The sequence below is a fragment of the Exophiala viscosa genome (assembly GCF_022695815.1).
Source record: "Exophiala viscosa unplaced genomic scaffold EDD37scaffold_10, whole genome shotgun sequence".
Taxonomy (NCBI): Eukaryota; Fungi; Ascomycota; class Eurotiomycetes; order Chaetothyriales; family Herpotrichiellaceae; genus Exophiala; species Exophiala viscosa.
In genome coordinates this window covers 313,085-326,243 of record NW_026944362.1, presented here as the reverse complement: position 1 = coordinate 326,243, position 13,159 = coordinate 313,085, and the positions used below count along the sequence as shown (strand labels likewise).

At 51.4% G+C, this 13,159-nt stretch overlaps 5 protein-coding genes across 5 annotated transcripts; 4 read left to right on the top strand and 1 right to left on the bottom strand.

Moving 5' to 3' along the window:
- The first annotated feature begins 416 nt into the window (after positions 1-416).
- Positions 417-2,823, top strand: EDD37DRAFT_637915 (DNA repair protein RAD50). The gene has a single exon (XM_062817059.1). It carries the CDS (start codon positions 759-761, stop codon positions 2,559-2,561), a length of 1,803 nt encoding a protein of 600 aa, XP_062667246.1. The 5' UTR covers positions 417-758; the 3' UTR covers positions 2,562-2,823.
- A 1,417-nt stretch (positions 2,824-4,240) lies between these two features.
- EDD37DRAFT_668168 (uncharacterized protein) lies at positions 4,241-6,707 on the top strand (the record flags this gene model as incomplete). The annotated part of the gene is made up of 8 exons (XM_062819320.1): positions 4,241-4,304; positions 4,445-4,579; positions 4,634-4,842; positions 4,896-5,381; positions 5,443-5,516; positions 5,576-6,026; positions 6,091-6,173; positions 6,227-6,707. 8 exons carry the CDS (start codon positions 4,241-4,243, stop codon positions 6,543-6,545), a joined length of 1,821 nt encoding a protein of 606 aa, XP_062667245.1. The 3' UTR covers positions 6,546-6,707.
- An 814-nt stretch (positions 6,708-7,521) lies between these two features.
- On the top strand, positions 7,522-9,781 carry EDD37DRAFT_112745 (uncharacterized protein). Its single transcript, XM_062809234.1, has 3 exons — positions 7,522-8,517; positions 8,567-9,163; positions 9,212-9,781. The coding sequence occupies exons 1-3, from the start codon at positions 7,595-7,597 to the stop codon at positions 9,723-9,725; spliced, it is 2,034 nt and encodes a 677-aa protein (XP_062667244.1). The 5' UTR covers positions 7,522-7,594; the 3' UTR covers positions 9,726-9,781.
- A 55-nt stretch (positions 9,782-9,836) lies between these two features.
- On the bottom strand, positions 9,837-10,490 carry EDD37DRAFT_659160 (uncharacterized protein; the record flags this gene model as incomplete). The annotated part of the gene is made up of 1 exon (XM_062819024.1): positions 9,837-10,490. One exon carries the CDS (start codon positions 10,488-10,490, stop codon positions 9,837-9,839), a length of 654 nt encoding a protein of 217 aa, XP_062667243.1.
- A 1,137-nt stretch (positions 10,491-11,627) lies between these two features.
- EDD37DRAFT_567973 (phosphomannomutase) lies at positions 11,628-12,542 on the top strand (the record flags this gene model as incomplete). The annotated part of the gene is made up of 3 exons (XM_062814173.1): positions 11,628-11,783; positions 11,837-12,231; positions 12,281-12,542. The coding sequence occupies 3 exons, from the start codon at positions 11,628-11,630 to the stop codon at positions 12,540-12,542; spliced, it is 813 nt and encodes a 270-aa protein (XP_062667242.1).
- Between the last annotated feature and the right edge of the window lie 617 nt (positions 12,543-13,159).

Sequence of the window (13,159 nt, the reverse complement as noted above, 5' to 3'; positions counted from 1 at the left end):
ATTGTCTTGATGGAGATCGTGGACGTCATGATTGGTGCATGTTCACATGCTATCTCGATCGAGAAATGTGACGGAGGAGTAGGAAATCAGTGTGCATCGTGATGACATTGGGATCGTATGCAGTGCCATGTAAAGACTCGCATCAACAAGCGTGACTAACAGCATAAGGTAGGAGAAATGGTTGGTGCCTGGCCTTTGCTGGACGATTGACTGAAGTTCAAGGCGAGTCAAGGCTGAATCAGGCAAGTGCAACTCCCTCATGAAAAAGGTGTTCGGAACGGATATGAGATATGTCCGGGCTTTGGTACATGGGTCATGGTGTTTCTCGAAGCCTTTTCAGTGGTTCATCCACATCTCCATCTCGGAATCTCCCCCCATGATCCCATCTGCCATGCCCATTCTCCAACGCGGGTCCCGATCTCTTTCGTATTATTTTCCGCTCGCAATTAACAACTTGACTCCCTGGAATTCGCCATAATAGATACACCTAGACTTTCTTTTCGATAGACTTGTCTTTTCGTTCTTTCTCTTCAGGCCTCTTTGCTTGACTATCTACACATTTATTACCATTCATTTCATGTCTGAAGTCGACATACACCCTTAGCCAAACAACATTTGTCGGGTATTCAAAAACCTCCGTCGTTGCTGGAGACAGGCAGGACGCATTCCTCCCTGCATCCGCACCACCAATTCCCTAAGAATTAATTGATCGATCCCGAATACCCTTTCCAGGTCGCCAACCACGGCCCGTAGACCTGATGGGATTCTTCAACAGAAAAGCCACCTCGACTGGCTCGGAGTCCGAAAATGTCAAGTCCGAGGCTACCACCGTTGTTCCCAGCCAGAACGTATCGAACACAGATCTCAACAAGCACCACCAGATGGACGAAGGGGTGGCAGAGAAGTCGGATACCAGTTTTGAGAAGGATACGGATACACAGTTGCAACAAGAATCCTCTGCAGATGTACCGATACAAAAGGAAGAGAACCACGCAGATGGTGTTCTGCCCTCAGCTGCAGACGAGGAGGCCCAGTATCCTCATGGTATCAAACTGGCTCTCATCACCCTCGCCCTATGTCTGTCCGTCTTCCTCGTCGCGCTTGACAACACTATCATCGCGACTGCCATTCCCAAGATCACAGATCACTTCAACTCGCTTGGTGATGTCGGTTGGTATGGTTCGGCATATCTTCTCACGACCTGCGCTCTGCAGTTGTTCTTTGGAAAGCTATACACATTCTACTCCATCAAGTATGTGTACCTGACATCCATCGCCATCTTTGAGGTTGGTTCCGCTGTTTGCGGTGCTGCACCGTCGTCAAAGGCGCTTATTGTCGGTCGTGCTATTGCCGGTATCGGGTCGGCAGGTATCTTCTCCGGAGCGATGGTTATCATCGCCTACACGGTGCCCCTCGTCAAAAGACCGATATATACTGGCATCATTGGGGCCATGTACGGAATTGCTTCTATTGCTGGGCCGCTGCTTGGTGGTGCCTTTACCGACGGTCCTGGCTGGCGGTGGTGCTTTTACATCAACCTCCCACTCGGCGCCATCACGTTGGTCGTCATCTTTTTCTTCTTCCAGTCTCCCAACAGAGCAGCCGAAACGAAAATGTCCTGGAAAACAAGAGCCTACCAACTCGATCTCGGCGGCACGGGGCTTTTCATCGTTGATATTGTCTGCTGCTTGCTCGCTCTCCAATGGGGCGGGTCGACTTATCCTTGGTCCGATTGGCGCATCATTCTGTGCCTGACCCTCTTCGGCGTCTTGACCGTCCTCTTTATCATTCTTCAGTTCTACATGGGAGATTTTGCGACAGTACCTGTCAGGATCATTCGTCAACGCAACGTCGCCGCCTCGGCCTGGTTCGTTTTCACGCTTGGCGGTGCATTCTTTCTCCTGGTTTATTGGTTGCCCATCTGGTTCCAGGCCATCAAGGGCGCCACGGCCTTCAAATCCGGCATCATGTGTTTGCCAATGGTCCTGTCATTGGTGGTCGCGTCATTGATTGGCGGCGGCCTCACAACGGCTATTGGACATTACTGGCCCTTTTACTATCTCAGCGTGATATTCTCGGCTATCGGCGCAGGACTTCTCACGACCTTCATGACGGACACGGGTCACTCGATGTGGATCGGATACCAGGTTATCTACGGACTTGGTGTCGGATTCGGCATGCAACAAGCTCTCGTGGCTGTCCAGGCTACCTTGCCGCTCAAGGATATCCCCACGGGTACGGCACTCGTCATGTTCATGCAGACTTTTGGTGGCGCCTTGTTTGTGTCGGTCGCTCAGAATGTGTTCAACAACCGGCTCATTTCGACCCTTCCCAAGTATGCACCGGGTATTGACCCGTCGATTATCGTGAACGTTGGTGCTACTTCACTCAGAAACGAAATCCCCGCGAAATACCTGCAGGGTGTCTTGTTTGCTTACAACCTCGCCTTGACGAATACGTGGTACATTTCCGTGGCCATGTGTTGTCTGCAGCTCATTGGTGCGATATTTGTCGAGTGGAAGTCTGTCAAGGGTATGAAGCCTGGTGCTGCGGCTGTGTGAGCATGACTTTGTTGGTGGGTGCTTGTTTGGGAAATGCGCGCAGCAAGAACAGGCAACTTGTTTGAGTGATCAGGAAAAGCATTGCCATGGTATGTGCTTGTATCTCCTCTCACGTCAGGTTGAGAAATACACTGGCTGTATGGGCATGATGAGTTGTTTGAGCATTTTTATTGTATATAATGATGATACCAACTCGCCATGATAATAGATTCATGTTCTCTTTCGGAGTGAAAACTCAACATTACTAATGAAGGTGGTGGGCATACGCATGACAATTGGAAGTCTTTTCGCAAGCAACGTGCATGGTATATACTGTACTATGCCCGACTCATGCATAAGTCGTGGCAAAGGCATCTCGCGGGCGACCCCTAACCTTAGCCCTTTCCCTAGATATTCTCAAGTGATCGTGGGGTCTCCTGCGTTGACCAAACTTAGGATTGGTGCAAACCTTGGAAGGCATTGACATCCGGCAAGCTCATCCGGTTTGCAAAACTCTCCGCCAAAACTAAAAGGTATCGGCCAGCTTAACTCAATGAGAATCGATTGAAACTCTTTACTGACAGCAGTTGAATGCTTTCTGGGCATGACGGGGCCATATGGCACGAATCACTCCGACAGCTGCACGTGGATATGTGAGTCCTTCACTTGACGGGGAGAAGTACAGTTACGACTCGGTGTTGGCCTGGGTAAAGGTGATTTGGTACTTGTATTCTGCCCCTCTCGCAAAGCAATCCCGTTCCAATGGCAATTTGCTTTCCCCACTTATCGCCATTGTATTGAAACGTATGCTGTTTACTCCATGATTGATGCGGCTTCATTCCATGGGAGTGCGGTGCCGAGCAGAGACCAGCGACCACAAAGTGGAACAATCCGGCATGTGCTCCCGAATCACCACGCTGGCCTTGGATAGGTGCGCATCATTCGAATGAATACGAGCTACTAGAAAAGACGTGGACTAAGTTCGGATCTTTTCGCCGGTGCCTTTCCCTTTGCCTTTTTCCACAAACACTGCACGGTCTTCACGTACAAATATACTTCGATCGGCCTCAGGAACGAGATCTCATTGCATCAACGGTGGACCCGTCCAAGGCCTATTACGTCTATGGCGGCAGCATGCGAAGCTCTCGCCTAAGCCGATCGAAGATTAGGCGACGACGGACCTGATACCTGGTGGAGTATGTGTATGTCAAGAACAACCAGCGAGGCTGCGATACGTCGTTATGAAAGATCCGAGTTGACTTCGTTGCGCAGTCACTACCCAGGTAGGCTATACTAGTCCACCCAAATTTGACAACACAGATTAGCTCGGCGAACAATATTGCCCCTTTGGGGTGTCTCGACAGATTTTCGTCACACCACCTCTACCCTGACCCACCACAGATCGGGGATCTATCAATACTGACTGGGTCTGCACCATGGGGATGCGAGAAGTCGATCGTTTGCCTCCCAAGTTGGCCGTTCCCGCAATGATGTGAGCAGCATCATCTGCTGAACATGTGATTGGTACCAGGTAAGCTGATACTCGTTTTCGTTCGCTCGAAGGTGGCTCCCTAAGCACACGCCATGGACTCGGCTACTCCTGCGCAAGTTGAGGGCGAGGTCCATATATACCCAGCATTCGCTGTGATCTCGGAGTTTCGCATCTCTGTCTACCTGTGGAAGTCCAGCGTGTGACCACCATGGCGTTTCAAATGCTCGCGCGGTCGAAGCTCGTTTTAACCGTCATCTCAGCCCTGTCTGCGTGTATTCAAGCTTCGCCAGTAGCTTCTTCTCCTTGGACTACTTGGGACCAGACGCCCAGCGCAAAATCTGCCGAATTTATCGTCATTGGAGGCAAGGTCTACCCGCCCTACACATAGACAGGTTCTAACGTGTGGAAACAGGTGGAACTGCAGGACTGACCATCGCAGCAAGACTGATACAGGCCAACTTCACTGTACTTGTGCTGGAGGCTGGAGGCTTCCCGGACAGCTATGGTCTGCCCTACGACTCCCCAGCCTTGACAGGAGATTTAGTCAGTAAGTAAGAGTGGAAATCTGGTACGTACAACTTGGCTAATGTAGTCTACCAAGGCACACCACTCGACTGGAACTTCTCTTCGCTCGCGATACCTGGTCTCAATGACCGCGTCCTCAAGCAGCATCGTGGTCACGCCCTTGGAGGAACCAGCTCGATCAACGGCCTCACTTACGGACGAGGCAGCGCTTCTGTTTACAACAACTGGGAAGCCCTGGGCAACCCTGGTTGGGGATGGGACGACATTGAGGAGTACTTCGAAAGAGTATGTATTTATGACATGGGACTTGAAGAAGCTGTTTTACTAACGCAGTTGAGACTTGGAAATTTCCAGCGCCCACCAATACCAGCGCCTACAGGACATACGATGCTTCGCTGTACACCAGTGCTGCTGGGCAGGGTATTCTTGGCTACACCAACTATAACCCTCCATCTATCTCTGCTTTCGTCGAGAATCTTCCTTCGATCGGCATCCCCATCGCAACAGACCTGAACTCTGGTGACAATATTGGCGGAAAGCACGAAGTCAGCACTCTCAATCCGGCTACCCAGACCAGAGTATCAAGTTACATCGCTTTCTGGGATCTTCTGTCTGCCAGCCCAAATTTCGAAGCCGTCACTTTCGCAGTTGTGGAGAAGATCCTCTTTCAGACGCCCAGCGCGTCCTCGACACCTGTGGCGTATGGAGTGGAATACACGGTGACCGCGAGCGACGGGACAACATCCACGCAGACAGCATATGCTGACAAGGAGGTCATCCTGTCAGCCGGTACACTGCAGACACCACAAGTGCTGATGCTATCGGTATGTTCGACCCTTTTCACACCCTCCTTGATCATATCTGAGTCAGGCTGACAACTCAAAGGGTATTGGACCGCGCGCAACATTGAAGTCCCTTGATATTCCGGTGGTGTACGAGAACGAGTGGGTGGGCAAGAAGTCAGTCTCAATATTCTGAAACTCCATTCCACTCAACGCGCTGACGTTTGAGTATCCAGCCTCCGCGATGCAACCTCCTTCTCCATGGTAGTGAAAGTGGCCGACGAGGCATCCACCAACAAGTTCCAGCAGAGCATGTCCGAACAACAGGCTGCAGAAATGGCGAAGACGAGCGATCCGACCAGTGACACCAACCCGCTCAACACAGACGACGGAAACACCGGACCGGCATTCTCGTTCGCAAAGCTCAATGCGTCAGACTTGGAAGCGGTAGGAGCTTCGTACCTGCTCGCCAACCAATCCGACCAGGCACATTACGAAATCATCTTGTGGACGTCGCTGTACCCCTTGCCCAAGAACCTTCCCACATTGGACAACTACTACGACTTCTCCAACCTGGCCGAAGAATCCTACGTCTCGCTCGCATCCTACATGTTGGTCCCGACGACTGGCGGCAACGTCAGCATCAACTCGAAGGACGCCTCGGCCAATCCTCTGATCAATTTACCGGTAGGTGCATCCCTTATCACCTCCATGTTCAGGGTTGTGCCCGCTAATCACGCCATTGCAATAGTTCTACGAGGCCGACTGCGACATGAACATCCAAGTCCTAGTCCTCAAACGACTTCGGACGCTGATCGCTCAGCCTTCTTTTGCGTAAGTCATTGCTTAGTAGACGGAATAGCATCCCACTAACCGTGTGTGCTAAGGCAATATACCGTCGGTCCAGCTAATGGTGAACTCGTGCCGGGACCAAGTGTCCAAAGCGACGAAGACATTATCAACTTCATTCGTGAGACCACCGTGTCGACCGACCACCAGTCCGGAACAGCGAGAATGAGCCCGCTCGACGATGAGGGTGTCGTCAGCCCAACGCTGGAGGTCTATGGCGTCCAGGGTCTACGTGTGGTCGACGCTTCGATCATGCCTGTTTTCGCGGACCAGCATCCGAGTGCGGCTGTATATATGATTGCCGAGAAGGCGGCGCAGATGATTGCGGATGAGTATGGGCATACTATTCAACTATAATGAGGGCACGACCTGAATGGAGAGCCAATCGATGATGTATCCCTGGTGCAGTAATCATGGGCATCGTCTGAACGAACAGTACATCTGGGACAAATATGGAAGAGCTTGCAAAAGGACGAGATATAACATATTATATTGTAATAAGGTCAGGAGCAATCTGGGACGTTGGAAAGTCTAATACAACTACGAGATCCGCGTGAACAGTTTCACATACATCTCGACCTACCAATTGTACCTGGACTGCTAACTTATTGTCATGACGTCGAGATGCTTCACAGCCTTGCGCAGGGGGATGTGTTGGGGTAAATAAAGGGGTCCGGTGCCGACGAAGACCCCGAACGGCCAAGATTGAACCCGGGTCCGCGCAGATCAGGCCAGCCGCGATGGTTTAAACCTACACCTCACTCACATACGTCTATAGGACGCGTAATGTACCTGTGTCTCTTCAATCGATGGCGATGTCGATGATTGTATCGGCTCTCTGGAGACAGATCCTAAAGGCCTGGTTGTTGTTTTCAGGATAGCCACTGCACCCACAGTTTTTACTTGATTGTACATGGTTCTTGAGGGGGAATTACCCCTCTCCTCAAAGCCAAGGGACGACGCTGGTATTGCGGCCGGGGGAGGCCACCATTTACTGCGTGAAATAGGCACGAGGACCAACCCAGGCTGTAGCTACCTAGGTATGCAGCGAAGGACTATAAGTACAAACGATTCCCCCGTCTAGTTTCGCCTTAGCGAGAAGAATCGGGGTTTTCACGTATAGGAGCTTAGACTCGTTTGGCAAATGGTTCTGCTGAATTTACTGATTGGCTCGCCAGGTACGTATCCATACCCAATCTGAGATGCTGAGACAAAGTTGTTGCGCGCGAACGCGTCTTGTACATTTTTGGCCTCGTAGGAACGCGTGAGCACGTGCGATATAGACCTCCCCGGTGACTTTTTCCGCTTATCAGATACCGTTATCAGTGTTCGACTCACTATTTGCGGCCCTTTATCAACCACGACACCTACTGCATTTCGCAATGTTTCCCCCTTTTTCATAACCGATGGCACGACCCAAGGTCCGCCCTGAAAACAGGCAAAGGGCGGCCAAAGCGTGCTTACCATGTAAAGCCTCCAAGAAAAGATGTGACGCACAACAGCCCTGTTCCAACTGTGTCAGGCGAAAGACTATCTCAACCTGTCACTATGCCGACGAAAGTCTTGTCCGGTCTGGAAGGACCAGTACGCAGCCCGCAAACCAGACAGACTTGGTCAGAGACAGTCGGTATGATACGCCTACCACAGATAAGCGCTCCAGATCACCTGCCACGACCACAAATCCCATGAGGCCTACTAATGGACGTCTCCTTCTCAACTCAAAGGGAGAGAAAGTGTATGTTGGTGGAGCAGCTTCCCTAACCTTTCTGCAATTCCTGCGCCAAACCATCAAGCAGCAGATGGGACCTTCGGTATTCACCGAGATCAATAGTCGAAATGTCATGCTTGAAGTCGGCAGCCCAGAGGACACCAGTGACAACTTGGAACCGGAGGAGAGTCAGAAACGTGCCTTGATCGAAGTCTACTTCGCAGCGACAAATGGCTTTCTTGACTTGTTCTCAAGGGAGGAACTCGAGGAGTACCTGACGAAGGCCACCCTTCCGACCACTAGTGGACGTGAGTACGAACAAGCAGCTTTGGATCTTACACTTGCCCTTGGTGGCCAGTGTCGCGCATCTGGCCCAAGCGACCTCCGATATGCGTCGAAATGCTTCTTGAGAGCACAAAAGGCTGCATTAGCTGGATATCTCGAAGACCCATGCTTGGACATGGTACGATGTTTTTTACTCATGGCCTTCTACATGCTCGGCGCTTGCCGAAGAAATGCTGCATTCATGTACCTGGGTATTTCCAGCCAAGCATCTTCTGCCCTCGGTCTGCATGTTACGGAGCAATATCGCCATTTCAACCAGCACGATCAAGGCATTCGGTAAGTGCCAAAGCTAAGGTCTATCGCTTTTGCTGATAGTGGTATATAGTCTCCGCACCCTCAAAAGTCTACGCGTCCTAGACGTACTTGTTTGCACGATACTGGGAAGGAACTATTCCACTCCGGCTATCCCGATTGACACTGCTTCCTTCACGAGTATGCATATCCATGTGGGCAAACCTCGTGATATGGCATTGAATGCGAGCTTTGGCGCATGCTCGCTTATTGCTGAGATCATGCAAAGCCTGGACTCTGATAGATCTATGGAAGTGGATGAAGCTCAGGGCTTTCTCAAACGTTTACAGCACTGGAGCTCTAGTCTGCCGAACGAGATCCGACACTTCTCAAAGGCAACGGAAGAGCCATTGACATTACCGGAGCAGGAGCAGATCATCGGCAGTATCCACGTATCTTGCGTCTACTACTTTGCCGTCATGCTCGTCACCAGACCGTTTCTGACCTCACACCTCATGTCACGGTTACCTTCGGCAATGTCACAGACGTCGGAGTCGATGCCGACCGTACCAGCTAAGCCCGAAGTCACGGGCCTGGCACAAGCGTGTATCGACTCAGCCATCCTCATGTCTCAGACCTGTCATGATGCACTTCAAACTGGCATCTTGCTCAACAACATGTGCATAATGAAGTAAGTGATTGAAGGACCAATAATGTCTCGTTGCTGATTCCGTTTCAGGGCATGGCTCTTTGCAGCTGGCTTGGTGTTGGGATTTTCCATGTTCGCGCAAGGAGAGTCCCCTTTTCACATGGATGAATCCTTCAATAGCGCCCGGGAAGTCCTCAAGAAATTGGCAGATCACAGTCCTCAGGCGGAGGAATACTCTGGGATACTCATTGCTTTTGCCGATGCCATACAACGCCATCGTCAACATCTTTCGCGCGAAAAGCGACCGAACAAATATGTTAGTCGGATTCTGTCGCTAGATTTCAATTCCGGCGAGTCCGGATCCCAGACCGATTTCTCGCCTCCCACCGCATCAAGCAATCTGGCCGATCAACACACGGACATGCCAGATGCAAGAGTTGGCGATCTCTCATCTTCACACTTGCCCACCGCCTCGGCTCTGCCACTTTTGGAAGAAGACGGCACTTTTGACGTGGGCTTGTTTGGCTGGGATAGCTTCGCTATGCAAATTACCGAAAACTTTTCGTATGACAACTACGATTCTACATGGGGTCTAGCTGAATGAAAGGCGGGTTCATTACTCTCCCAAAGACATAATGTATGTCTCACGCACAACATCGGCAGGAAGTAAAAGTCATGGGCGCCTGTCTGAAGCTAAGCTCTTCACCTGCGCCTTTTATCTCGACTTTCTATCCTCATAGTACTCGCCATATGTCGCTTGGTACCCAAGAAGCCACCGGCCCCAGAACGCCATCCCGATGAGGAACGCCCTGCTGACCCAAATACCCAGCATCTCGTTCGGCAATGGCAGGCCTAGTGGAGTGTCGGCCTCATGGAGAAAGACCAACAACTGGAAAAGGCTGGGCGCGACTTTTGATTTCCTGCAATCATCAAGATAACCGAAGAAGTTGCGAAAGAACTTTTGTTCTCTCTCATAATCTTCCGGATCAAGCTGAACGTCAATGACCAGGTCCTCTGTCACCGAGGCATTCTCAAATTTGTGATACCTCCGTGGTCCAACTTGGCCTGTGGACTGCTTGCCGGGCTCCGCGGACAATGTGATCCATGGTTCGGAACTGATGCCGCGCCACAATGTGGCGGTCCCTGAGCGGACTCGGAAACGTTCAGTCTGGTAAATGTGGTAGTGAAAAGGAGGTCGGACAAGAGAGGAGCCATGTTCTGGTGTGGTTGGAGGTATGGTGTGCGTCATCAAGTACTCGGAAGTGCGCGAGTGGAATTTGACATTGGAACGGCCATCTTCGAAGACGATCGGATTGTTCCCGGCGATGTTGGTGCGCGGCGGGTTCGCACCGCGAAGGAAGGAGAGCATGATGAAGGTTTGCGCAGGCTGATACTCAGGGTATGTAGAGGCCAGCAGCATCGGCACTGGGCTGAGAGCAGGTCCGGCATATATACGTGACGTTGCGAGCAGCCCGCTGTCTGATAAGGTGCTTACAGGTCAAAGACCTACCTATCATCTGAATAGTCAGGTATACCTAGGTAATCAATAAGTTCAGCTGGACCTAGTGTTGACTTGGCTGGACTTGGAGGGCTCGGAGCTTGTTCGTAGCAGTTGTCGAGTGGGATGTTGCACTGGACAGGTAGGGACGTACAGCTTGTTCCTTGTCGCAGTCGTTGACAGCTCGTAACCAAGGCTGACGAGGCTGACATAAGGTGGAGAAGACGTTTCTGATAGATTCGGTACATCTACGGTCGGACTTTGTACAAAAGAACATGTTACACGACGATCGGATCCTCGCAATGCTCTCGGCGAGCAAGTTTCTCTCATGTTGCAATCCGGCCGTATCCTCATGCTTCCTAGAGAAGCAGTAGCTTGCTGATGACAGCAAGCAGAGCCAGATGAAGGTGGCCATATGACAAGGCACTGCAGTGCGTCCATCAGGCCACGTCGACTACTTCAGCAAAGTCGGAACGGAGCGGGTATGTGTTGACAACAGAAGAAGACCAGGTTTCTCTTCTTTTGATCATGTTTAGCTGAGACAGCACATGTTAGTCACCACCCAATGACCCTAACAATGGTTGCCAACCCTGAAGAGGAATTGATAAGGGTCATTTTCCCCTGGCACGTGATGAGCTGATTAGCGATGGCAGGTGTAGGTGTAGGTGTAGGTGCAGGTGCAGGTGCGGGGGATTGCCAGGCGGTGCCTGTCAATGGGGAATCTGGCCAGAATATGTAAAGAAAAGTCGCGTCTATCGATTTACCCTGCGGTCTGCGCCCTCTCACCGCATGGTGATTATACACTGTTGAAGCCACGTCCACCAAAACAAGTTGCACCAAATTGACACCAGAAAGGTGAGCTGTCCTCTTCTGTCTCTTCCCTATATCACTCGCTGTCAATCCCTCCTATTTCCACCTGTCTATCTCCCAGCTCTAACTTGTCCTTCTCCGCTATCTTAGTCCAGTCTATACTTGATCTGACCTGTCACTCCGCAAAACCAATCAATCATGGCTGAACTCTACCCCGACCTCAAGGACCGTCCTGTGAAGGAGACCATCTGCCTCTTCGACGTCGATGGAACCCTCACACCCGCCAGACAGAGTGTCTCAGCAGAGATGCTGCAGGCCCTGTCCAAGCTGAGACACAAATGCGCCATTGGCTTTGTAAGTCCTCACCACACCGGTCCTAGACAAGAGACTGATATTCCCACTCACAGGTCGGAGGCTCTGATCTCGTCAAACAACAAGAACAACTCGGCACACCCTCCCTCCCCGTCACCACCCTCTTCGACTTCTGCTTCGCCGAGAACGGCCTCACCGCCTACCGCCTAGGCCAGTCCCTCCCAGCCAACTCATTCCTCCAATGGCTCGGAGAAGAGAAATACCAAAAGCTAGCCAAGTTCTGCCTGCGATACATCTCCGGTCTTGAAGGTCTACCAGCCATGCGTGGAACCTTCATCGAGTTCCGCAACGGCATGATAAACGTCAGCCCCGTCGGCCGTAATGCCAGCAAAGTCGAACGAGACGAGTTCGAGGCCTGGGACAAGACAACCAAGTGCAGAGCCCAGATGATCGCCGCCATCAAGAAGGAATTCCCAGACATGGGTTTGACGTATGTACTAATGCTTCTGCTGGCAAATCCCATACTAACCCGCACACAGATATTCAATCGGAGGCCAGATCTCATTCGACGTCTTCCCCCACGGCTGGGACAAGACATACTGCCTGACCCAAGTCGAGGCCGAGGCCGACACCTCAAAGGGTTTCTCCGGTGTCCACTACAAGAACATCCACTTCTTCGGTGACAAGGCCTTCCAGGGCGGCAACGACTGGGAGATCTACCAAGACCCGCGAACCACAGGACATGCGGTCAAGGGCCCTGAAGATACCATGGCGCAATTGAAGGAGCTTTTCGACGTTTGACTTGCACATGCACATGCTTTTCGGCTGTGAAAGCAAATGACACGAGTTTTACAGGCTGGCGACACTTCTTTTCCAAATTGACACATGGTCTTGATTCTTCGAGGAGAACAAAACAACAGTCCGGACGATAGACGCGATAGAATATTCCGGTAGGGGTCCGGCCTTCTACTTTCCACGAGATATTGGAGAGCCCCCTACGGTGGGATCTGATTTAATCAGAATGAGAATATGACGAAGGCTTCTGTTTCTCTTGGTGTCGCTGTTCCCCGTTTTGTCCTCCATTGTCATCCTGGCTGATGTTCCGCCGCACGTCACGTTGCGTGTTTCTTGCTAACGTCGAAGTGCTGCTCGTTCAAGCCTATTTGAACCAGATTGATACTCAAGCAGGCGAGTTTCTGGCATCCAGCTTAACTTAGGCCCGAACGAGCTTTCGGGCCAACAATGTGACGCTCCAGCCCTCAAAATTTAGCCGGTGATGTGCCTGGTATGCTACTTGACGAGGCACGGAAGCGGATATAGGCACGTCAGGGGCAAGGCTGCCCGTGGCTGCCTTGCAGTAGTATCATGCAAAGCCGTTTTCGCTTATCTCGATTATCAAATTAGGGCAAGGCCACTGC